This window comes from Gorilla gorilla, chromosome 1 (genome assembly GCF_029281585.2).
Source record: "Gorilla gorilla gorilla isolate KB3781 chromosome 1, NHGRI_mGorGor1-v2.1_pri, whole genome shotgun sequence".
Lineage (NCBI taxonomy): Eukaryota > Metazoa > Chordata > Mammalia > Primates > Hominidae > Gorilla > Gorilla gorilla.
The window spans coordinates 13,772,952-13,797,579 of NC_073224.2; the positions used below are offsets into that span (position 1 = coordinate 13,772,952).

The 24,628-nt window shown below is 40.1% G+C and overlaps 1 protein-coding gene and 1 long non-coding RNA gene across 2 annotated transcripts in view; one reads left to right on the forward strand and one right to left on the reverse strand.

The window, feature by feature from the left end:
* LOC129532157 (uncharacterized) overlaps positions 1 to 24,628 on the forward strand; it is a 190,391-nt gene that overhangs the window by 129,910 nt on the left and 35,853 nt on the right. The gene's annotated exons all lie outside the window — the stretch shown is intronic.
* WDR64 (WD repeat domain 64) overlaps positions 1 to 24,628 on the reverse strand; it is a 149,604-nt gene that overhangs the window by 83,696 nt on the left and 41,280 nt on the right. Inside the window, exon 9 of the mRNA XM_031015516.3 lies at positions 5,828 to 5,907. Coding sequence (XP_030871376.3) covers positions 5,828 to 5,907 — 80 coding nt within the window. The remainder of the gene's footprint in view (positions 1 to 5,827; positions 5,908 to 24,628) is intronic.

The following is a 24,628-nucleotide window of genomic DNA, read 5'->3' on the forward strand; positions in this document are numbered from 1 at the left end:
TTTATACTATAAATGTTATGGTTCATAAAGAGTTAATTCCCTGGTTTTTTTTTTTGTTGCTTTCTACTTTTTATTTCTTTTTTTTTCTTTTCTGCGTGTGTGAAGCCAGAATTTAGATAAAGTCACATATCAAAGAGAGGATTTTCTTTCCTTTAGCAGATTCTTCTCTCAGTTGGGTGAGTCACTTCATCTAAGTGCATCACTCTTGATGAGATGAGCGGGCTTAGTTCACACAAAAAAGCAGGAGAGAGATAGCATCTAGTAAACCAGATTTCTGTGGTCCAGGAAGAACACAGGGCTGAGTGGGTGCAAAGAGAACTGATTCAATCTCAGCTCTGCCAGCTAACTAGTTGTGCGACTTGTCTGGGGTCTCGATTTCCTCGTGTAAAATTATAATCTTCAAGGCTCCATCCAGCTCTAAAATTTCATGATTGTGTGCTCCAGAGGGAGACATCACTACAGTGAATGCAGAGGGCAATCTGGAATTTTCATAGGTAGTAAGAAACTCACCAGATATTCAGTTACATGATTCAAACTGACTAATTCCAATAATGCAGCATCTTGACTGCATTTGCTTTTCATTGGGAATTGCCAAGATGTGTCATGCTATTCAGACATGTTCAGAACCTAAGCCTTGCACCCACAGGTGATCTTACATCATGTTGGTGGGACATCCCCTGAAATGGGCATTATCATTCCTGGATGATGAGGCTGGCAATAGGCTATATCCCCAGAAGAAAATCTATGACTTGTATATCACACGAAGAAGAATGCAATAGAGATCTGCCACCTGAGAAATATCTAGGCCTCTTAAACTAATGGCTTTGTCCGTTATTCGTTGTGAAGAAAATCCAATCTTTTGGAGGTTCCCTATTGCCTACTCCACAGATGTCCTCCAGCTCTGCTTGCTTTCGTTGCTTGGAATGGAATCATATGTGGTGGCTTTGTGGAGGCAGAATTAGCAGAAAGGGACAGATGCTAAGCTCTCAAAGCCTATATTATTTCATCTGTATTATTATCACCATCGCCATCATCATCATCATCATCATCATATGTTGATTCATGCTATACTTTGTAGTTATCTATAAACTTGTCTGACACTATTAGGCTTTAAATGTTCGCAGGTTAGGAATACAACCTGACCTTTATAAGGTTAATAGCCTACTCTATAGCAATTGTGCAGAAAATATTTGTTGAACAAAACATGAAAAAAAATGCATGCAGAGCCCCCAAAATATCTTTTTGGGAGGTAATTGTGTTTCTACTCTGAACCTTCCATACTAAGAACTTAATTCCTAAAAGGCTAGTGCAAACACTGTTCAGCAAAAATATTCTTGATGGCCACCAAAATAATGCTCAGGAAATTTTTAGGTTTTCTTGGTAAACACTCTGTCCTGGTTTGGCTTTTTTTTTTTTTCCTGCAAAAGCTTGTGCTTTTTTGAAGCTCATCAAATGTCCCTGCACATTTAACACATTCAACTATGCCTAGCAAAGCTGCTTTTATTGTATATTTTGAGTCGTCAGCGGGTACATACCGTACATTTAGCAATGGTGCTTGGCTGAGTCACTAATCAACAAGAGTACTCTCCTGAGAAAAATGTGTTTTCAGTTACTGGGAATTTGCATTTTCTACTAATAGAGGCTCCATAACTGTGACAATTCAATAAATTATGCATGATGAAAAGTATTAGTTGCTTGTCGGTCATACTACTAAGTGTTTTCTTCCCTCTGTGAGAGAGCTAGAAAACCTATAATTAATACGTTTTCAAGCTGTAGATGAGGGCCTTATAATATAATGAACACTGAGGTTAATGAGAGTCAAATGACTTAATCCAAAAACACTGAAGTGGTTTAAGTCCTAAAACTTTACCAAACACATTTTTCCCCCAGAAATGATTAAAATACTAAGATTACAAAGCCTATAAAAACTGGTCAATTCTTAACATTTTGTATTCTTTTGTGTGTGAGGGCAAAGGGCTGTGAAGAGGAGTTGGTTAAGATTAATGTGACAGCATAATGTGACAATCAGATTTTAGAATCAAATTTCACATTAGCCATATATTTAAGTACTGCTTTTTCAAAGGGTTTCATGTGCAGGGTTTGCATTGAAAGAGGAAGAGGGCTAATATTTTTGCCTAACTAAAGACATGCAACGGAGACAGGAGGATTCATTGCAGTTTGATTCTCAAACATGTTTGCTGCTTTATCTCTCACACCAAGGGGCTCTCCCTCCCTCATCTCTTGCATCCTCCTTCTGATGTGTGATCCAGACCAAAAACTGTGCCCATTTCCGTTGGAAGTAATAAGCCAAGACAGTCATTAACTCAAGAAGGAGCAATGGGGATCAAGCAATTGGGATATAAGTAACCCACGTCTTTTTCTGAAAGTATCCCACTTCTTTTTCTGATTCTAGCATTTGTTTCTTGATGTGTTCTAGACCTCAGTATGGAGATCTTTAAATAACTGTAATTAGTTTGGTTGAGAGACTTGGATTCCTGTTTTTCTTAGAATCATCACTACCAAGTATCAAGAAACTTGCTCCCTACCCAAGCCGTGACTCCCACACACTTCTTTACAGACTTCTTATCCATATGCCTTCCTTTCTTTTCTTCATGTCCTCACTTGAGTCTTAGAGGTTTGTGGACAATTAATGCGTTGGTTTTTCTGAGTGCACACAGCTGTAATTATATATTGAGTAGCATCTAATTGGCAAACTGGGTTCCAAATTTTCCAAAGGACATTTTTAGTTTATCTCCCTGTGAACAGGCAGTTCCTTAAAAAATAGAATCACAGTGTTTTAGGCTCAGAGAGATCTTGAAATGTGTTTAGTCCCACTTCCTCATTTTCACCAGATAAGGAAAATGAGCAAAAGGGAGCAATTAAGTGATTGCTGAAAAATCACAGTTGGTGATTGGCCAGGCGATGGCTAAACCCAGCTATTCTAACTTCCAGTGCATTGTTTTTATTTGTTGTGCTTGCCAATAGGCTACTATATTATCTTTGTAATACTGTTGGAACCATAAGCTAATTTCAGTTTAGTGTTGTAGAAGGCCCAAAGCTGAGCGTAGATTTAAATATAAATTTTGAATGCACAGTGTACTTGAAAAAAAAATTAACTTTATGCCCTTAGGGGAGATTCCCCAGCCATGAAATAGGAGCTCAGCTGTCTTTATATTTAGCAATATAGGCACTTCAGGGATGAGGCAGGACACTTTAGATAGGAAACCAAACCGCCTGCTGTGTATGTTTGAGAGTGAGAAATTTGAAGAAATCTTATGAGAGACAGAGCCAATAGCACTTACTCATTAAACATCATGGCTCCTTTAATAGATATTTTTGCTGTAAACTCTTTTGCCAATGATGTATTTATTGATTTTTTTCTTGATGACAGAGTTTTCTTCTTTTTTAAAAAAATATTTATTGTTTCTTCCCTTTTTAAAGTTTGGGTTTGCAATGTAGGCCACTTTCTTGATGTTTGTTTGTGTTTCTGTTTTGCTCATTTAAGTCTTGCAAGCCTACATGCCTCCTGTTTTTTACAAGGCCACCCTGGCCTCCTTGAGGAACCTCTGCGAGCTCATCTTCTCCCAGATCCAGATAGCCTAGGGAGCCCTGACATCATTCATCTCCAACCAGATCTTTTCCTGTCACCAAAAGGAATCTTCTCTTGAATGTTCAATCAACACTTGACATTTAAGTTCAGAATTGAGCTTTCTTTTGTTCTCCTTCCCCAGGTAAGCACCCACTTCCTAATTTCTGTACAACTATCAACACAATTGCTACTCTTTCATTTCTCCCACCATACAAACGTGGAGCTGGTTGATTTCTCTTACTAATCCCCAAAAGCATTGCATCTCCAAGTCTTATGAATAATTAATTTCCCATGTCTTTGAGGTTGAGTCTTTCTTTTTTTAAATAATAGCACCTACAGTAATTCAGACCCTCTCCATCTGACTCATGTCTTCTCTAACAGTCTCGTAACTAGAATCGCAAATTTCATTTTATCCCAACAAAACCTCCACATTTGCCAAAGTGATTTTGCCAATGTGTTTAAACAGAGAGGATTAATATTTATTGAGAACCTATTATGCACCAAGCATAAATTATCTCAATTAATCTTAAACACCATCCTATGAAGTAGGCATCCTTCCTTCCTCCCTCCCTCCCTTCCTTCCTTGCTTTTTCTTTTTCTGTTTATTTCTTTTTTCTTTCCCTTCCTTCTTTCTTTCCCTTCCTTTCTTTCCTTCCTTCCTTTCCTTCCTTTCTTTCCTTCCCTTCCTTCCTTCCCTTCCTTCCCTTCCTCCCTCCCTCCCTTCCTTCCTTTCCTTCCCTTCCTCCTTCCCTCCGTCCCTCCCTCCCTCCCTTCCTTCCTTCCTTCCTTCGTCCTTTCTTTTTGAGACAGGGTCTTGCTCTGTCATCCAGGATGGAGTGCAGTGGCACAGTCACGGCTCACTGCAGCCTCAACATCCTGGGTTCCAGCAATACTCACACCTCAGCCTCTCTAGTAGCTGGGGCTACAGGTACACACCAAATGCTCAGCTAATTTTTAATTTTTTTTTTTTTTTTTTTTTGTAGAGACAAGGTCTCACTGTATTGCCTAGGCTAGTCTTGAGCTCCTGGGCTCAAGCGATCCTCCTGTCTCAGCCTCCCAAAGTGCCGGGATTATTGGTGCGAGCCACTGCGCCTGGCCAGGTGTTATTTTCTTATTGTTTGTATTATTAATAACAAATTTGTATTGAGGACTTTGAATTAGTTTAGTTTTGTTGTTATTGTTGTTGTTGTTTTGAGACAGGCTCTTGCTGTTGCCTAGGCTGGAGTGCAGTAGCACAAATATGGCTCACTGCAGCCTCAACCTCCTGGGCTCAAGTGATCCTCTGCCTCAGCCTCTTGAGTAGCTGAGACTAGCAGTCTTTTCATGTTGCCTAGGGCAGTCTTGAACTCCTAGGCTCAAGCAATCCTCCTGCCTCGGCCTCCCAAAGTGCTGAGATTACAGGTGTAAACCATGGAGCCCAGTCAGTTTAATTCCTATAACAACATTATGGGTAGGTATTATTATCAACTCCACTTACAAATGGGATTGGAGCTTAAAGGAATGAATAGCCTGCCCACCACACAGCTCGCAAGTGAGAGAGCCAGGCGTTGTACCCACACAGTCTGACTCCAGGGCCCAGGCTCAAGGCCATCCTACGGATATTAAAACCCCAGTATTATAAATAAGGAGTCTGAGTCTCAAAGATCATTTCAGTCTCCTACCTTCCCCCCTCAAAACTTATTGTGTTACCTTTTTCCTTCCTCTTAGCAGATAACCTTTTTTGTTATTTTCTATCTAACCTATCCCTTAAATGTTGGTATTCTTCAAGATTGTCTTCCTGGTCTTCTCATCTGTTAACTCTAAACCATTGGCTCTTGACCTTTTTGGTCATGATCTCCTCTGGAGGATTTGATGAAATTTTGAAATTTTTCTCCAGAAAAAGGCACACACACACACATAAGTGCCGGGGGCTCCAGGTCTCCTGGGAGACCTAGGAACTCATGCTCTCATACATAAAATAAGCTCCAGATGGATTAAAGCTCTAAAGGTAAAACAGAAAACAAAACAATAAGAACAAATTCTAGTAAAATACAGGAAAATTTCTCTCACACACTCTTGGGCTGAAGAAGGCTTTTCTAAGTATGTTGTCAAATCCGGACGCCAGAAAGAAAAAGACAAACAGATTTGACTTGATACAAATTTGTAAATTCCTTAATGTGTTCTTCCTAGCACCAAAACTCGAAGAGAACGATGTTTGCAAAGTAGAAAACCCCTATGTAATGTGAACCGTCCTCTCACCTCCAGTGACAATCACATTTGCCTTAACACAGTAGCAAAAAGTGTTGGCTCCTCTTGGCATGGAAAACTCTCTGACAGGCCTGGAAAACACAAATTAGATGGAAAACATATATTTTTTTCTTTATCAAGTTAATTCTGACTTATAAATAGATTATGTTTGATAGGCTCATTTCTAAGTTGGTTATAAATCCATTTGCCCACAGGCCGTATTATAAGTAATGATTAAGTCATAATTAACAGTAAGAATCTACTTACTCCATTATGTGGTGATATTCGCGTAGTACTTTGTATTGTTCCTGTTTAAAAGAAAATCCAGCCCTCCATGCTGGGTTTGTGGTTTTGCTTGTGGTGAGGATGGGCCGACCTGTATAAGGTCTTAATCTGGAAAGGGTATTGGGTGGTTAAGTGAGTCTGTTGGGTAGCACATAATGCCAGGAACCCTTTTGGACACTTCTCCTTTGCTTACCAGCCACATCCAATCTGCTGTCAAGTCCTGTTAATTTTTCCTCTGAAATATACCTGAAATCTGACCACTTCTTCCCACTCCCACTGCAGTATGTTGGTTCAACTCTCCATCCTCTCTCACCAGAACTACTGCAATAAACTGGTAATTTCTCTGCTTCTACTATTTTTTTTTTTTTTTTGAGACAAGGTCTCGTTTTGTCACCCAGGCTGCAGTGCAGTGGCACAATCTTGGCTCACTGTAACCTCTGTCTCCCAGGTTCAAGCAATTTTCCTGCCTCAGCCTCCTGAGTAGCTGGGATTACAGGCATGTGCCACCACACCCGGGTAATTTTTGTATTTTTAGCAGAGATAGTGTTTAACCATGTTGGACAGGCTGGTCTCAAACTCCCGACCTCAGGTGATCCACCTGCTTCGGCCTCCCAAAGTGCAGGGACTACAGGCGTGAGCCACGCGCCTGGCCTGCTTCCACTATTGCCCATTCTTCTTTCCTCATTCCCAACCCAAATCCCATTGTCGTGCTGCAGACAGAGTGACCCTTGTAAAATATGAATTAGATCACATCACTTCTCTCCTGTGGCTCCATGGTGCTCTAAGAAGACTTCATTTCTTTTACCTGGCTGGCCTGGCCCTGAGTGATCCCTATCGCCCTTCCAGGCTCACCCCATGCCCTCCTCTTGCCCCTGTGCTGGATTCTAATCCAGCTATACTAGTCTCTCTCATCAGCCTCCCTTCTGGACATACTGAGCTCTTTCTGTCCTCAAGAGCTTTTGCACAGGCCGAAGATGTTCGTCTCCCAGACCCCAGCCCCACTAACAACCATCCTCCTTTGGGTGTCAGCTTAAATGTAACTTTCTTAGGCCTTTCTGGGATATCACCCTCCCACCCATCTCCACCAGTGAAACTCTGTCTTTTGTCTTATTCTCCCTTAAAGCATGTAGCATCTACCATATATTCATATGTATGTTTTGGGTGTTAGTATCTGTGAATGGTATTGTGCCATGGTTAAAAAAGCTCAAGCTTGAGTGACAATGTGTGGGCTTCCATCCTGGCTCCATCACTGTGCTTCAATTTCCTCACTTAGTAGACGAGACAATGGACAATAATAATACCAACCTCAGAGACTAGCAACAGCTGAAAGCTGTTACTTCCATTGATCAGATGGGGTAACAGGAAGAAACAGGGTTATTGGAAAACAGGGGCCACCCAGAAGAAGCCTAGACAAGAAGCCCAGACAAGGAGGTCTGGGAGGAGGCACTTGCAGAACTGAGACACACAAGCAGGGAAGGGGCAGGGAAGGAGAAACCTGGCCTTGTTGCTGTGTATGTACATGTTTTTCTTTTTTTTTTCTTTTCTTTTTTAAAAATACAAAGGGTAGCATATACCATTCTGTTCATTGCTTTTTCACTTAATAATGTATTTTGAAGAGCTGTCTAAATCGTATTTTAAAACTGTTCTTTTTTTTATTGCCACTAAATACTCCTTTGTATTACTAAATTAGCACTTATTTAATTTCTGAGGGGAACCCGCCTGTCTCAAATTTCCTGTGATTACAAATAATATTGTAATAAACAGTCTCTTGTGAAAGGGCTATTTTTGTATATATAAGTATTTCCATTTTAGTATATATATGAATTTCTAGAAATAGTATTGCAAGTCAAAAGGTATGTGTATTTATAATTTTGAAAGATACTGCAGTTCCTTTTTAATTCTCTTTACCCTCTGGACTATACTTTTTACAGTGTATCTCTTTACAAAAACTGGGGCTCACAAAGCCTAACTTTCTTTCTTTCTTTAGTAGAGGCAGAGTCTCACTCTGTTACCCAGGCTGGAGTGCAATGGCATGACCATAGCTCACTGCAGCCTCAAACTCTTGGACTCAAGCGATCCTCCTGCCTCAGCCTCCCAAGTAGCTGGAACCATAGTATGAGCCCCTGCACCTGGCCAAAGCCTAACTTTAAGGTAGTTTATATTTTGGAGTTGTGTTTGAGATATTGAACCTAAGGGGTAATAACCAGAAATATCTTGCATTGCAATTATTACCCTAGACCTCGGGCAAGAATGAATTCTTGCCACAGCTGCCCAACTATTGAACTTTCATATTTCTCAATATGAAGGAAATGGATGCAAATTAAACAAAAGCCCGTAGAGTGCTCAGAGCACAGTCACAAAATCAATGAGGCAGCATGGACATAAAGTCTGAACTGCAAACTTTAGGAGGATGCAGATTTATGATTTAGCTGAAACATATCTTATTAGTTTAATGTCAGAAAAAGATGTGAAAAAAAGAGTTTGCTCAACTAAATTTGAGCATCACAAAGGAGAGATCCATACTCAGCAGTTCAGGCATTCATCTGAGTCTATACTGGATACCATGGGTCATATGTAGCTTTTCCAATTAAATTACTTTATTCTTCCTTAAGCCTAAAGTAAATAGTTATCCTTAGACCTGTATATACAACTTTATCAACATCTTAACTTTACCTAGGTCAGAATGCTCAAGACCTTAGCGTAGTCGTTCCAAAATCTGATTGTGCATCAGAATCACTTTGGATATTAAAAAAGAAATTCCTAGGCTGGGTGCAGTGGCTCACGCTTGTCATCCAAATACTTTGGGAGGCCAAGGTAGGAGGATCGCTTGAGCCCGGGAATTCCAGACCAGCCTGGGCAAATGGTGAAACCCAATCCTTACAAAAAAAAAAAAAAAAAAACCATGGACCTCAGCCCTAACTTGATAAATCAGACTCTCCAAGGGTGGAGTCATAAATGTCTATTAAATTTTTTCTTAAAGGCTGGGTGCAGTGGCTCATGCCTGTAATCCCAGCACTTTGGGAGGCCAAGGCGGGCGGATCATGTGAGGTCAGGAGTTCTAGACCAGCCTGGCCAACATGGTGAAACCCTGTCTCTAGTAAAAACACAAAAATTAGCCAGGCATGGTGGTGTATGCCTGTCATCCCAGCTACTCAGAAGGCTGAGACAGGAGCTGCTGGACCCTTGAAGGGGAAGTTCCAGTGAGCTGAAATTGTGCCACTGCACTCTGGCCTGGGGAAGTCTGTCTCAAAAAGTAAAAAATTCTTACAATTATTTTTCATGCACACCACTGACATTTATTTGTAAATTATGTTCATATATTACTGAACTAAAATTATATAAACATCATAAAACAGACAACAACAAAATAATGAGATAATAATTTAAAGGAAAGAAAACTTCTAGAGTTTTCTACCCCCATTTGATGGATCATCTTGCATACCCCCTGGAGTATATTCACCCTGCTTTGCAGACCTCACAGGACATGGGCTGTCTCCTGATACAGTTTCAAGAAAGAACGAGCACTCTTTGGCTCTTCTTATGAGAGCCCCAGGAAAAAAGAAGAGGTGGGATGGGCAGACTTCTATAGGGCCCTGCCGTAAAGTGGATGGAGCAGGACAGGGCCGACTGGTAAAGTTGACTTAGAATATACTGTGGACGTGAGGTCAGGAGACCTAGATTCTGGCTGTGTTCTGTTGCTAAATATATGACTTTAGAAAAGTCACTTAATCTTGCTGAGCTACAGTGTCTCCACTTATGAAATCAAGGGTTGACTATGACCTAAATAGTTTCTTCCATTCTTAAAATCTTAGATATTGTCCTTCCCCTATACCTGCAGCTGGGGCAGGGGTCATGCAGGGCAACTGTGCAGCCCTTGTGGATGGCGTCCCAGAGCTGTGGGGGGCACAGCCTGCACAGCCTATCGCAGTGGTCCCTGGTTGGGGTAGACATACATGAATAAGCACTCTCATAATTCATCATACTTTCTGAGCAGCAATGCACCTAGATGTGGAGGAAGAACCAAAATCAGAACAGGCTGGTGGGTGGTGAGAGATCTTGATTTCTGGATTCTTTGAAGGTTGCTGGCTATAAAATTTTGTATTGGAAAGGCTTAGGCTTGTAATATGTTTGAAAAGTTCTGCTGTGTCTAAGATTGCTAAAAAAATTAGTTTTTCATATCAAAGAATGTCTAAGGCTCATAAGGGAGTTAAGGAGAGAGGACAGTTGACTCTAAGTGTACTCCAAAAGGGAAATACTCAAGGTAGGAAAGTTGCCAGGGGCAGCAAAGCCTATGAAGGAAGTAGAGTTTTTAGGGCTTACTCAGTGGGTCCTCAGTCAGTGAGTCAACAACATTTATGAGTGCCAGCTGTACGCCCAACACTGCCCTAGGGGATAGATACATCAGTGAACTACAAGAACAGAGGTGAGAGTGTCCATCAGTTGAGGGTCACAAACTCAAAGTCTGCAGCAGCCAGGCAGGTAAACTAGCTGGGAGAAGGGGTTGGGTGTGACACCACAGGGAGAAGGGGGGCTGTGGTGAACTGAGAGTGCATGCCCGTGAAAAGGGGGAGCCGGGCCCAGAGCCAGCCAACATGCACAACAGGAAAGGCAGGTTCACCACAACAAGCAAAGATCAAAAAAATAAGTGATCCCCCAAACACATTTTGTAGCTGCATTTGGCTAACAGGCTACCAGTTTGCAGGAATAGCTCTCATATTTTTTGAAATAGACACTACAATTAAAAATCAATTATTTAAATAAAATTTGTTAAAATATCTTGATGAGTGAGAATAATCACCTGAAAAAATTTGATTTTTAAAAATTTAATAAAAAATAATGCAAAATAACCAAATTCACTGCTAGATAGAAAGCTTTACTAAATGGAAGAGCAGGTAGTATTATCTCTATGTGAAAGAATACTTCTAAAATATTTAAAACAGTTTTTTGAACTAATTTAAATCTACTTTGTAAGTAGTTATCCTTCTATCAAATGCAAAGTTCATAAAAGGAGTCTCAATTTAGTAACATAAATCAAAAGTCAGTATTTAGACTTTTGAAAATGCTTAAATGTCCCAGATGAGAAGTAGTTAAGTTCTAACTGATGACTCATTTACAGGTTTGCCAGTGACATACTTTGTCACCATAGCTGCTTGGCTGAGTGAACTGAACTGGATGTAGTACAAACCAGGAAGGGCATTATTTTCTTTTACCCTGTCTTATCTTGTCACCTCGCCCCAGCAGCAAATCTTCTTGGGCCAATTCCCATTAGGATGGCTCCAGCAAAGCTACCTTCTGTGGCCCAAAGGGAATTCACAGGATGCTGGACAGTATCAGTGTGAATGCAGCCTTGCCACTCTGTGGCGGGTTCCTCCAGCCAGGGTCGACCTGATCCTTAGGCACAGCTGGCACAAGGCCTGGCACCCAAAGTACTTTTAGGGGCCCGTGGAAATATTCTAGTTGCACTTAAAATCAGAAGGCAAAAATAAAAGCTTAGGGTCATAGGACATTAGAATTTTTAGGGCCCATGAAAACATACTAAATTTTTCCTAAGACAGAAGAAAAATGTTGAAGACATAAAAGTATATGAAAAATAATGTGTAAGATTGATAGTATTATGGTGGGAGGGACCTATAAAGGCAAAAATGCCCAGGGCCGGGAAAGTCAGACTGTGGCCCAGCCTGCAGCCTTCAGAATTCTCCATGAGGGCCAGGCATGGTGGCTCACACCTGTAATCTCAGCACTTTGGGAAGCCAAGGTGGGAGGATCATTTGAAGCCAAGAGTCTGAGACCAGTCTGGGCAACATAACAAGACCCCATCTCTACCAAAATTAAGAAAAATTAGCCGGGCGTGTTGGCACACATCTGTATCCGCAGCCACTCAGGAGGCTGAGGCGGGGGGATTGCTTGATCCCAGGAACTCGAAGGTGCAATGAGCTATAATCATGCCCCTGCCCTCCAGTCCAGGTGACGGGGTAACATTAAGACCTTATATCTTTTATTATTATTATTATTATTTTTTTTTTTTCTTTAGAGACAGAGTCTTGCTCTATCGCCCAGGCAGGAGTGCAGTGGCGCGATCTCGGCTCACTGCAAGCTCCACCTCCCGGGTTCACGCCATTCTCCTGCCTCAGCCTCCCGAGTAGCTGGGACTACCGGCGCCCGCCACCATGCCCTGCTATTTTTTTTGTATTTTTAGTAGAAACGGGGTTTCACCGTGTTAGCCAGGATGGTCTCGATCTCCTGACCTCATGATCCGCCCTCCTTGGCCTCCCAAAGTGCTGGGATTACAGGCGTGAGCCACCCCGCCCGGCCAAGACCTTGTCTCTAAAAAGAAAAAAAATAAATTCTCCATGAGGAAGCGAGTAGTGGTCATCGCGTACATGTGTCACATGTCAAGCTTGCCTAAGGTGAGCCTGTGAGTTCTGAGCCTCAGCAACTAGCTACTGGGGAGCTAGATGCGTTTCCCCACTTTAGGCTCTTCTGGAGTAGATCTTCCTGGACCTATCAGCACTTGCTTTGTAGCACCAGAAGCTCTTGCCCCAACCTCCACTCCCATTTTGGGGAAGGCAGACAAAATAACCCTGCATTCCCCCATTGGCCCACAACCAGGTACCTTAATCCCTCTTTTCAATTATTTTTGAATTGCTGGTTGTATCATATTCACATTTGCTGGCAAGGGATGATGGTGTAAAGGTCATGAGTCTAGAACAATCCTCTCCAGTAATTCTTGAGGATGGTCTACTATACCTCTCTTTAGAATGGCATTAGCTGAAATTCTAAGACAGCAGGAAAAGAGCCATTTAATACCCTATTAATTGATTATGAGCAAATCTAACAAACTTTTTACTTAAATTTCTCAGCATGTGGAATTGTGTTCATACTTCCCATTTTAAAAATTTCAGTTTCTTAAGGATATTTGCCCTTTAGATGTAATTACTCTATTTTCCTATAAAAAATAATGATAGGAGCCCACATAATTAAATGAATTACAAATGAGTGAACTGTGCCTTTAAATAAAACTTCTTTCAAGTAGAAAGGCTCATATAATTGATGTCAATTTCGAAAATGAAAGATGGCCTGCTTTCCAGTATTTCATGTTCATATTCAGCTGCATATCCTTTGAAAAATTGCTTTTTCATTCTGTTACTAGAAGTATCTTACTCTAACCAGCATGCATAAAAAATCAAACATTTTGTGAGAAATCTATCATGATAATATTAACCAGCATTTCGATAGCACTTTAAGAGTGAAGAGCGTTTTTTCATATACTTTCCAGTGCATTGAGATATCAGTTTGGTGTTTGGACTTGAGCCCAGGTCCACCACACCATGCTCCCTTCTCAGGATGGCAGGGGTGAGGTTGGGAAGGAAGGAGACTGTCCTCTTGGCCAGGACACCTTAGTGAGCCCCACCTGTAAACACCACCCATAGCAGAGTGGCACCAGACTCACAGTTTCGTGTACAATGTGGGCCCATGATGTTCATTCATAACAAGATAAAATGTAGATACCATGTGATATGGTTAGGCTTTGTGTCCCCACCCAAATCTCATCTTGAATTGTAATCCCCAAGTATTGAGGAAGGAACCTAGTGGGAGGTGATTGGATCATGGGGGCGGCTTCTCCTGTGTTGTTCTTGTGTTAGTGAGTGAGTTCTCATGAGATCTGATGATTTTATAAGTGTTTGGCAAGTTCCTCTTTTGCTCACTTTTCTCTCTCCTGCCATCATGTGAAGAAGGTCCTTGCTTCCCGTTCACCTTCTGCCATGATTGTAAGTTTCCTGAAGCCTCCCCAGCCATGTGGAACTGTGAGTCAATTAACCTCTTTCCTTTATAAATTACCCAGTCTCAGATAGTATCTTTATAGCAGTGTGAAAATGGATTAATACACAACGGTTCTTTGAATATAGAAGGCTCCCAATAAATATTTGTTTGAATATCCTTAAGGGACAAATACCTGATTGACAATAACCGCTTCCCGGAGTCACACAGAATAGAAATGTATTGATTCTGGGAAGTTCATTCTGACTTTTTCCCTGATCCCCCTGAAATGATAGCAATTTTAAAGAGAAACATTTTCTGACAGTTTCTTCAAAACAGAAAAAAAAAAAAAAACTTTTTGATAGAGTCCCCTATCAAAAGTCCCTGGCTGAATTACCACATGCTTCATCTCAGACTTTTCTCCTGTTGTTCCATGAATTAATGAGCGTGATGCAGGGAGAGAAGCAGAGTCATCAGGTAGAAGGTAAAGGGGTGACTTTTTTCAGGGGGCATGTGTTACACGATTGGGGTTGTTCACTGAATGGAAGGCAATGCTGCAGACGGGAAGCATCCCAGGGGAATTGTGTGATTGCTGAAGAAGCAGGGCTACTGAGTCAGCAGAGTCCCTCGATCTTTTCTCCCGGTGACAGTGAGGTAGTTGGTGGGGAATGAGGGCAGTAAACAAGGAATAAGGTGTTTCTCTTTTCTCCTTTATGATATAAGAGGAAAGAAATTTCAGAATGCCTCAGGTAAGGCATTTTTAAAAAGTGGCCCTAACTCTGTATTACTGCCTCTTATTGATCCATATTGTGCCCATTCCCAAGGGGCAAGGGAGGGTGCAATAGAAAATTCTACATCAGACATTAGCAAAATTTTTCCATAAAGAATAAGATAACAAATATTGTAGATTTTGCCATAAAGTCTCTGTTGTCAGAACTACTCAACTCTGCCACTGTAGCATGAAAACAATCATAGATAACACAAATAAGTATGGCTGTGATTCCCTTACAACTCTATTCATGACCAGTGAAATTTAAATTTCATATCAATTTTATGGGTCATAAGATATTATTCTTTTTTAAAACTTTTGTTTCAGTCACTGAAAAATGTAAAAACCATTCTTAGTTTGCAGATGTTATAAAAACAGGTGACTCATTGGATCTGGCCTTGGGCTACAGTTTGCTAATCCCTGCTCTAGATGCAGGAACAGGAAGCTTAAACCAGTGCACAAACTAATCTATGATAGTTTCATCTCTTCTCCTTTGTATTCAAGTTCTTTCTTTTTTTTTTTCCTTTAAATCTTTTCAGTATCTTTCTTAGGGGAACAAGAAAAGGAGTCAACATTTATTGAGTACTTTGTGTCAGGCATTAAACAAGGCACTTTACGTGAGTTAACTTAAGTATTTTTATAAGACTATCATGTAGGTATATTCATTACCATTTAAAGATGGGGAAACTGAGGTAAGAAGAACTAATGGTAAAGTGTTCAGTGGTCACAGGGTTAGTGACTGCTAGGACAGAAACCAGTTCTGTCTCCACAGCAACCTTACCAAGGGTAACTATACTCTTTCTAATATGATAATCTGCCTCTGAGTTGGGTAACTAATAAAAAGTAATGCTGAGTAGTTAGTTGCATATCTCTTGGAAACTGTCAAGCTGTCAAAGGGTTTGAAGGTTCAGCTTATGTCTTGCAACAGGCAACATGCTTTGCATGGCATAATTAATTGCAGATGTTTATTTTCTTGCTAGTACAGAACTCCATTTGTGAAATTACCTTACAAAATTACAAACAGAATGGTAATCACTTCTGAAATGGAAATTTTTTTGAGAGGATTTTTTTCCTGTTTTCTTGGGAGCTATTGGCTCCCAATTTAACAGCTGGCCAATTATGTATTGTATAAATGCAGCTTTATCTGGCTCAACTTAAGATTCATTATAGGAAATTACAAAAATAGAAATATGTTGAGTCTAGGGATGGAGTGGACCCAATTCTCAGTCTATTGAGATGACTCTACAATGGCAGTGGCTGCTCAGGAAAACGTGATTACACTACCTCACTTGAGAAGCCTCTTCAGCTTCTAGATTTAGGAGTGTGGCCCAAGTGAGGAAGTAGTTGAAAAGCTCATCTAGAGTTTGACTGAACAGATCAATGACCACTGTTTGCTGAGGTTGTCATTACTACTCAGCTGACTTCCTGACTTCTTCTCAGACGAATACATTACCAACCAAATTCCAGGAAGCCCAGAACTGGGCTCAAAGACAAACTCCTGACTATTGCAAAGTAGATGTTGTTCAGAGCAAAGGTCAGATTGCACTGGTTAATCAGAAAAGTAAAACCCTCTAGATAATCTAAGTGTTCACAATTACTGAGTACCAAACCTGTGGAACACGATGGAGAGTAGGAATTTAATGCCCCTACAATACCATTACGGAACTTACAAATATTTACAAATATGCATTTTGAAAAAAACATACAAACAACAAAAAATAGCTTTAAACCCAAAGAATGGCTGTGTGTGTGTGTGTGTGTGTGTGCGCGTGCACGCATGTGTATGTGTATGTAAATGGAATGGAGTGAATTAAGAGAAGGAGATTGTGAAAATGTGCGTAACTCAACTTTGCTCTTGAGGTTACTCCCCGCAAAAGGTATTATATTTGATTAAATCATGCTAGTTGAAGGGCATATTTTTCTTGTCAAAAAGAAGACGATGTCCAGTCTTTATATTAAAAAATATTACTACCTCATTTAAAACCTAACACAAACTTCACAACCTGATTGACAGATCCTAATGCTTGAACAAAGGGAATGTTGGCATCATCATAATTGGTTCCCAGAGGAAAATATGAGTGCCTTTCCTTTTCTCTGGTGTTGGGGTATTTATTATTTTCATGGATTTTGACAGCACACGGAAATCAAAGTCTTCTTTAAAAGTCCATTCTTCAGGAAAGCTTAAATGACTGTAAGCAAATAATAATACTTTCCATTTGTATAGCATTTTACAATTTCCAGAGCACCTTCACCCATCTCAGCTTATTTGACCATCACAAAAATCCTGTGAGATAAGAAAGTTAGTGCTATTTCCATTCATAAAGGAGGTTATTGAGGTTCAAATAACTTCAGTAACATGCCCAAGACCACATGGCCAACAAATAAGTTGGCAAAGGTTACATTATAATTCTTTTGCTCCCTTGAAGCAAGTGAGCAAAGTGCTCCCTTGCTCACTTATATTCTATTATAGTAAATAGTGCCATGTAAACTGTCCTCCCAGCCAGAAGCCTGACAATCACCTGTTCTCAAACATTCTTCCTCTAGATATTTGTATGATTTGATCTTCACCACATTCAGATCTCTGCTCAAATGTTGTCTCTTCAGAGCAGTCTCTCCTGACCATCCTGTCAAATGGTCAAGGGCAAGCTCAAAGGAGGGAGACCAATTGAGGAAGATATGACACTACTACTTTAGAAGAGAAATGATGAGCGCTTGGGCTTAACCAGTGGAAGTAGGGACAGAGAGAGAACAGATATTCTTGCACAACTTACAAGAATTGGTGGCCTACTGGATGAGAAGAATAAAGGAGAGGGAGGAATCTGTTTCTTTTTTTTTATCCTTAACATATTTATTGCGTACCTATTTTAGACCAAAAACAGATTCCTCCCTCTCCTTTATTCTTCTCATCCAGTAGGCCACCAATTCTTGTAAGTTGTGCAAGAATATCTGTTCTCTCTCTGTCCCTACTTCCACTGGTTAAGCCCAAGCGCTCATCATTTCTCTTCTAAAATAGTAGTTCATATCTTCATCAATTGGTCTCCCTCCTTTGAGCTTGCCCTTCCCCAATCCATTCTCCGCTCTGCTGTTAGGGTGATCTGCTGTCAAAAACATTTTTTTACTCTCTTGTTTAAAGCATTCGATGGCTTCCGATAGCTTTCAGGTTAAAATCCCAACTCTTTAGCATGGTATGCAGGTCTTTTCATGTTTGGATTGTCTAGCCTCATCTTTCCCAACTCTTCTCTCACTCAGTTCTCCAATTATATTGAACCATTTGCAATTTTGAGAACTCACCATCTTCTCTTTCTCTTCCATATCTTTGTGAACACCACTTTTGTATTGTGTCTATTTATCCACTCTGCTACCTCTCAATTGTTTTGCCTGACTAATTTTTACCAATTCTTCAAAACTCGGCATTTGTGACATCTTCAGGAAGCCTTCCTCAGTTCCCCCCACCCACCCCTACAATCCTATCCTAAGATGTTCTAAGCACTCCTGTCATACCCCTCTCTTACATCTGTATCATGGCACTTATCACCCTCTGTGGGAATTCATTCATTTGTTTTCTCCTTCATTACATATGAGGTCGACAACCTAGTCTTATTCATCTTTAAATTCCTAGCACCTAGTACAGTGTCTTAAATTTAGTAATTCATCAATAAGTATTTGCTAAGTAAATACATATTCAGATGGCTGCTGTAGAGTTTCTTCTGGAATTATTTCTGTAGTTTTGCCCAAATAATGGAGTAATCAGAAAGTGAATGTTGCATGTATTGGTAACCCGCACCAATCTTAGTGTCTTATAAAGACACATCTTTCAACATAATTAAGATGCAATAAATAAAAATTGAGGCATGTGATATGGTTTGTCTGTGTCCCCACCCAAATCTCATCTTGAATTGTAGCTCCCATAATCCTCACATGTCATAGGAGGGACCCTGTGGGAGATAACTGAATCATGGGGGCAGTTACCCTCATGCTGTTCTTTGGGGGCAGTTACCCTCATGCTGTTCTTGGGATAGTGCATGAGTTCTCATGAGATTTGATGGTTTCATAAAGGCCTTTTCCCTCAGTTTTCTCATTCTTCTCTTTCCTGCCACCAAGTGAAGAAGGACGTGTTTGCTTCCCCTTCCACCACGATTGTATGTTTCCTGAACCCTTTGCAGCCCTGCAGAACTGTGAGTCAATTAAACCTCTTTCCTTTATAAATTACCCAGTCTTGGGTATGTCCTTATAGCAGCGGGAGAATGGACTAATACAGCATGAAAAGGGTATCTAACCTATCTTGGAAGAAAGGTGCTGAGGAGCGGTCAGGAAGATTCCTTGGAGTAGGTACCATCTGATCCTTAAAGATTTCTGGAGGTTGGGGGACAGAAAGAAGAGGAAGAATGGGGAGGGTATTTCAGGCTCAAAATATGTACAAAGTTCCAGCATGGGGGTTTCAAGGGAGCAGCAAGCAGTTCAGATTTACAGGAAGCTAAGTACAAGGCAGTGAAGGGCACTGAAGGGGATGAGGTGAGGAGTATGCGGGGGGCTAGATCATGGAAGTGCTGTGGGGAGGGGACAGAGAACTGTGAAAAGTATTGAGATGTTTGGATGTCATCTTCAGGAGAATACCCTGGAAGATTAATGAACAATCGTTTTGACAGGGATAATATTGAGGCAAGAGGGCAGTTGGAGATAAAGGCCAGGAGAGTGAAAGGAATAGAGATAAAGAAGACAGGACAGATTCCATGAGTGGTTATGAGACAATATGGACAAATTTGGTGATTACTGGTTTGTGGGAATCAAGGAAGAGAAGAGAATTGTGAGGTGACAGGTTTGCAGCTAGAGTGATGGATGGACCATAGTGCCACCAAGCAAAATACAAAATGCTATAGAAGGTAAATATTTTACAGTGGGGGAAGTTAAGCTCAGATATGATCATGTGAGTCTGAGGGACTATGAGATATCCAAGTGCAGATATTGAACAAGAATAAGTCCCAAATTCAAGATAGCTTGGGTTTCATTAGTACATAGGTATCAGTGTATTGAAGAATACAACTATCACCCAAGAAGAGGATAGAATGTAAGAAGAAAAGTTGGCTAAGGACCGGATGCTAGAGAATGCCACCATTAAGAGAAGGCATGAAAAGAAGAATCACAAGAAAAAAGAACCAACAGTAAGATACTGGGAGACAACTCTGGCTTCCCAGAAACCAGGAGAATAGTTTCAGGGTGGGTAAGATCAGTAAGGCTAAATATCCTGAGGCTTTCTGATTCCACAGAGTAGATAGGGAAGAAGCTACATTAGAGAGAATTATGGAGGGAATGAATAACATCAAGGAACTGGAGGCAGTGAATGCAGAGTACTCTTCTAGGAAGTTAAAATAAGAAGGAAAGAAAATGTATAGTGTGAATGTTAGGAGGAAAATGTAGGTCAAAGGAAGGGTTACTCATATCGACAGAGACTTGAGCATTATAGTTTGAAAATAAGAGTTTTAAGCTGGGCATGGTGGCTCCTGCCTGTAGTTCCAGCTAGCCTGTTCGACGCTGGGGGAGTGAGCTATGATTGCACCACTGCACTCCAGTCAGGGTGACACAGTGAGACCCTGTGTCTAAAAATAGAGAAAGAAAATAAGGAGACAGTGGAAGAGCTGAGACAGCAAGATCCTGGAGAAGATGGAAGGAGTTGAGCATAAGGTCACCAATGGAAGGTTTGATACTTTAACCTCTGAAACAAAAAGAAAAGAAGAATAGGTATGGCCAGAGATAATTTTGAAAGGTATGATATGTTGAAGAATTCCCCTTGAGGCTCCAGGGTTTTCATCATGTAGGAGGACAGGATATCAGTGAAGAGTGAAAGGGGCAGAAGTCTGGAATAGTCACTGGAGAAAATGAGACAGGAAGTAGAGCAAAGGCATGTAAAGGGATTAGGAGTCTAGGCTAAGGGCTCTGCTAACAGAAGGGTTGGGGTTCTGCAATCAGATGCAGTGAGCAGATAGGGATGTAAGGCCAAGAAAATGCTGGTGAGATATTATCTCAGATGATTAACCTGGGGTCTAGGTCAATAGGAAGGGAAGAAAGTAGAGGAGAGGGCTGACAAAATTTGAGATAATGAAGAGATCAAGGTGTCAGAGGCATTTGAACCAGAGCAAATCCATCTTGAATAGGGGCTGGGTAAAATAAGGCTGAGACCTGCTGGGCTACATTTACAGAAGCTTAGGCATTCTTAGTCACAGGATGAGATAGAAGGTCAGCACAAGATACAGGTCCCAAAGACCTTGCTCATAAAACAGGTTGCAGTAAAGAAGCCGGCCAAATCCCACCAAACCCAAGATGGCCATGAGAGTGACCTCTGGTCATCCTCACTGCTCATTATACGCAAATTATAATGCAGTAGCAGGCTAAGAGACACTCCCACCAGTGCCATGACGGTTTGCAAACACCAGGACAATGTCAGGAAGTTACCCTCTATGGTCTAAAAAAGGGAGAAACCCTCAGTTCCAGGAATTGCTCACCCCTCTCCCAGAAAACTCAGAAATAATCCACTCTTTGTTTACCATATAATTAAGGAGTAACTATACGTGTATTCGGTCAAGCAGCCCATATTGCTGCCTGGCCTATGGAGTAGCCATTCTTTTATTCCTTTACTTTCTTAATAAATTTGCTTTCACTTTACTCTATGGACTCGCCCCAAATTCTTTTTTGCGTGAGGTCCAAGAACCTTTTTTGGGGGTCAGGATCAGGATCCCTTTCCAATAACAAAGATATCTGAGACTTCAGTGAGGTCATTGAGTAGCTGTAGTGGGAGTTAGAGTGTTCAAGAGCTGATAAGATAAAAGAGGAGGTCAGAGAAAGGAACTTTCTCTGAAGAGAACTTTTTCTGAAAGAAAAAAATCCAGGTGCTGTAAGTTAGGGTCTTATCAGTGTTATTCAGACTAATGCTTTTTTTTTTTTTTTTTTGATACTGGGTCTCATTCCATTCCGCAGGCTGGAGTACAGTGGTGTGATCATCACTCACTGCAGCCTCGACCTCCCAGGCTAAAGTGATCCTCCCATCTCAGCCTCCCAAGTAGCTGGGACCACAGGCACATGCCACCATACCTGGCTAATTTTTAAATTATTTGTAGCGACAGGATCTCCCTATGTTGCCCAGGCTGGTCTTGAACTCCTGGGCTCGAGTGATTCTCCCACCTTGGCCTCTCAAAGTGCTGGGATTACAGGCTTAGCCACTATGTCTGGTCTCAGAATAATGCCTTGATTTCTATTTTATAATCTTAGCATTGGTAATAGGCAATTAAATGCACCAGTATAAAGATACTCTTTAAGAAAGTAGAAATAAGCCACTTCATCCCTCCAAATGCAGACTTGGTATGTTTATTGTGGCTGTTATAACATTTCTTGTTAATGAAATCACTGCCAAGTTTATTTTTATAGTCCTCTAAATAAGATTTCTTGTTCTTATATTTTTAGGCTTGCTGAGAACTATCGTTTATTACTCCCTTTTCTTAACTTCTACTGTGCCTATAATTCTAAACCATTCAACTGATCTTTGATATATCGTGCTTTGCATTGATAATTATCATCCCATGCAATGGTGTGCTGGTAAATGTGTAATATTCAGCTGCAGCCAGGGAAAGCAGGGTGGGTCGACTGATTTTTAGAGTTTGCTGTTTTCCATGCTATAAATATGGTAGCATGGCTGCTTCCAAATTACCAATGTGACATCTCTAAACATGGAGTTAGGAAAAAAAACATATAGTTGTGTGCCATTGTACTGTGTAGTATTTTCTGAGGATATTTTTTTAAAAACCCTCAAGAACACACACAATGGTAAATTGTAATAAATAAAAAAGAAGTGACGTATTTTGAGTATTTACTGCCTTTTTTCTTTATATAATTGAATTACTAGCTTATATAATTCAATTTTGAATGATGACAGTGATTGTTTGTTTGTTTGTTTGATTGTTTTTGGCTTAGGTTTGACATCCCAAGATGACAATGTTTAACAACAGGCTTGCCTAATTCCTGAAATTTTAACGATCAACTCTCATAAGCTAATATGAACTGACTTCAACATACCACTGACTTTATGTCCGTATTTTTTATCTTACCACTTAAATTTTAAGCATGTAGAGGCAGGGGTCATGGCTTAGATATATTTGTATTGTCCATAGTGCTTATCCCATAGTGACTTACTAAATATTTGTTGGATAACAGATATATTTCTGGACTAAAAGCTATATATGACCTGTATAAGTTTCTGGTTGCTACATTAGTTGCTATAATCACCCCGGTAAATGTGCTGGAAATGTTTGCCCTGGTAAAATGGAGGCTATAGATTTGTGTATCTTGGAAATGAACACGTTTTCTCTGGATGTTGAAGTAGAATATGTCTTCTGTAGGACTACAAGGGCATATCAATCTGCATATGTTTTCACAATGTTCCTTTATGGTTATGAATGTATCACGAATTGCCAGCATAGTGTACAATCAAATTGGATATAAACTTGCATCTATTTCTTAATTAAATGTTTCAGAAATGCACTCCTTTAAAATGCAAGAGTATAATCACTAGCAGTTAATTATATTACAGAAACTAAATGAAACTATGCAATTAATTATGCCATATAAATGATATTTGTGGAATCCAATCTGGTGTCAAGAAATGAAACTGTTTTTAATGTGCTGTGAAGGGTTTTTAATTTGTCTCTCAGTGCAATATGTTATACAGCAAAATAAACATTTCGTCCTTTCTAAATGAGTGAAAAAAAAGTATCTGTCATGAAGTCTACAATTTTCAAGAAAATCACATCTTAGAAAAAGTCACATCTTAGAGATGTGATATGCTGTTCTTCCATTAAATTTCTAATTCTGTTATTTCATTGCTTAAATTTAAAACCTCAGAATTTAAAGGAATTCTAAGTCTGTATATGCAGAGGCTATTTTTTGTGACTCTTTTTTTTGTATGAATTTCATTTAAACAGCTCAAGAGCACCTAAAGGACATCATGCGTTTTGTTAGGGGGACAGGCTACTCACCATTTTTCCTAGTACTACTTTTAGTTGTTCTCTAAATGTAAAGGTGGGGAAGGAGACCAAGTTCTATAGCTAACAATCAATCTCCTTTCGACTCACCCATTTTTTAGATTAAAAAGCTGAAATTCAGAAAAAATTATTAGGGTTTTGAAAATAAATTTTTAAGAATGGAATTAAATCACCAGAGAAGGGTTATATGTTTTAACCAATCTTTTTTTTAGATAGGTTTATGCTCATCCTTAAGGCTAAATCCGAATAATATGACTGTTGTTGTTGCAACAAGTCAGATTCTTGTTTGTAGCTCAGCACATTTTTAAACTACATTTTATTTTTCAGAACAGTTTTAGATTCACAGCAGAACTGAGGGGAAGGCGCAGAGATTTCCCACATACTCCCTGTCCCCACACATGCACAGTCTCTCCCGAAATCAAAATCCCACACCACAGTGCTACATTGGTTATAATAATGGACACATGATTATAAACCAAAGTCCACAGTTTACATTAGGGTTCACAATTGGTGTTGTACACTCCATAGGTTTTGATACATGTGTAATGACATTATCCCCCATTACAGTATCATACAAAGTAGTTTCAGTGCCCTAAAATTCTCTATGCTCCCTCCCTCCCCTCAAAGCCCTGGAAACCACTGATCTTTTTACTGTCTCCACAGTTTTACATTTTCCAGAATGTCGTATAATTGGAATCATACAGTATGTAGCCTTTTCAGTTTGGCTTCTTTAACTTAGTAATATGCATTTAAGGGTCCTCCATGTCTTTTTATGGCTTGATAGCTCATTTCCTTTTAGCACTGACTAATATTCCATCATCTGGATTACCAGAGTCTGTGTATCCATTCAGCTACTGAAGATTTCTTTGTTGCCCCCAAGTTTTGGCAATAATGAATAAAGCTGCTATGAACATCCATGTACAGATTTTTGTGTGAATATAAGTTTTCAACTTCTTTGGGTAAATACCAAGTAGT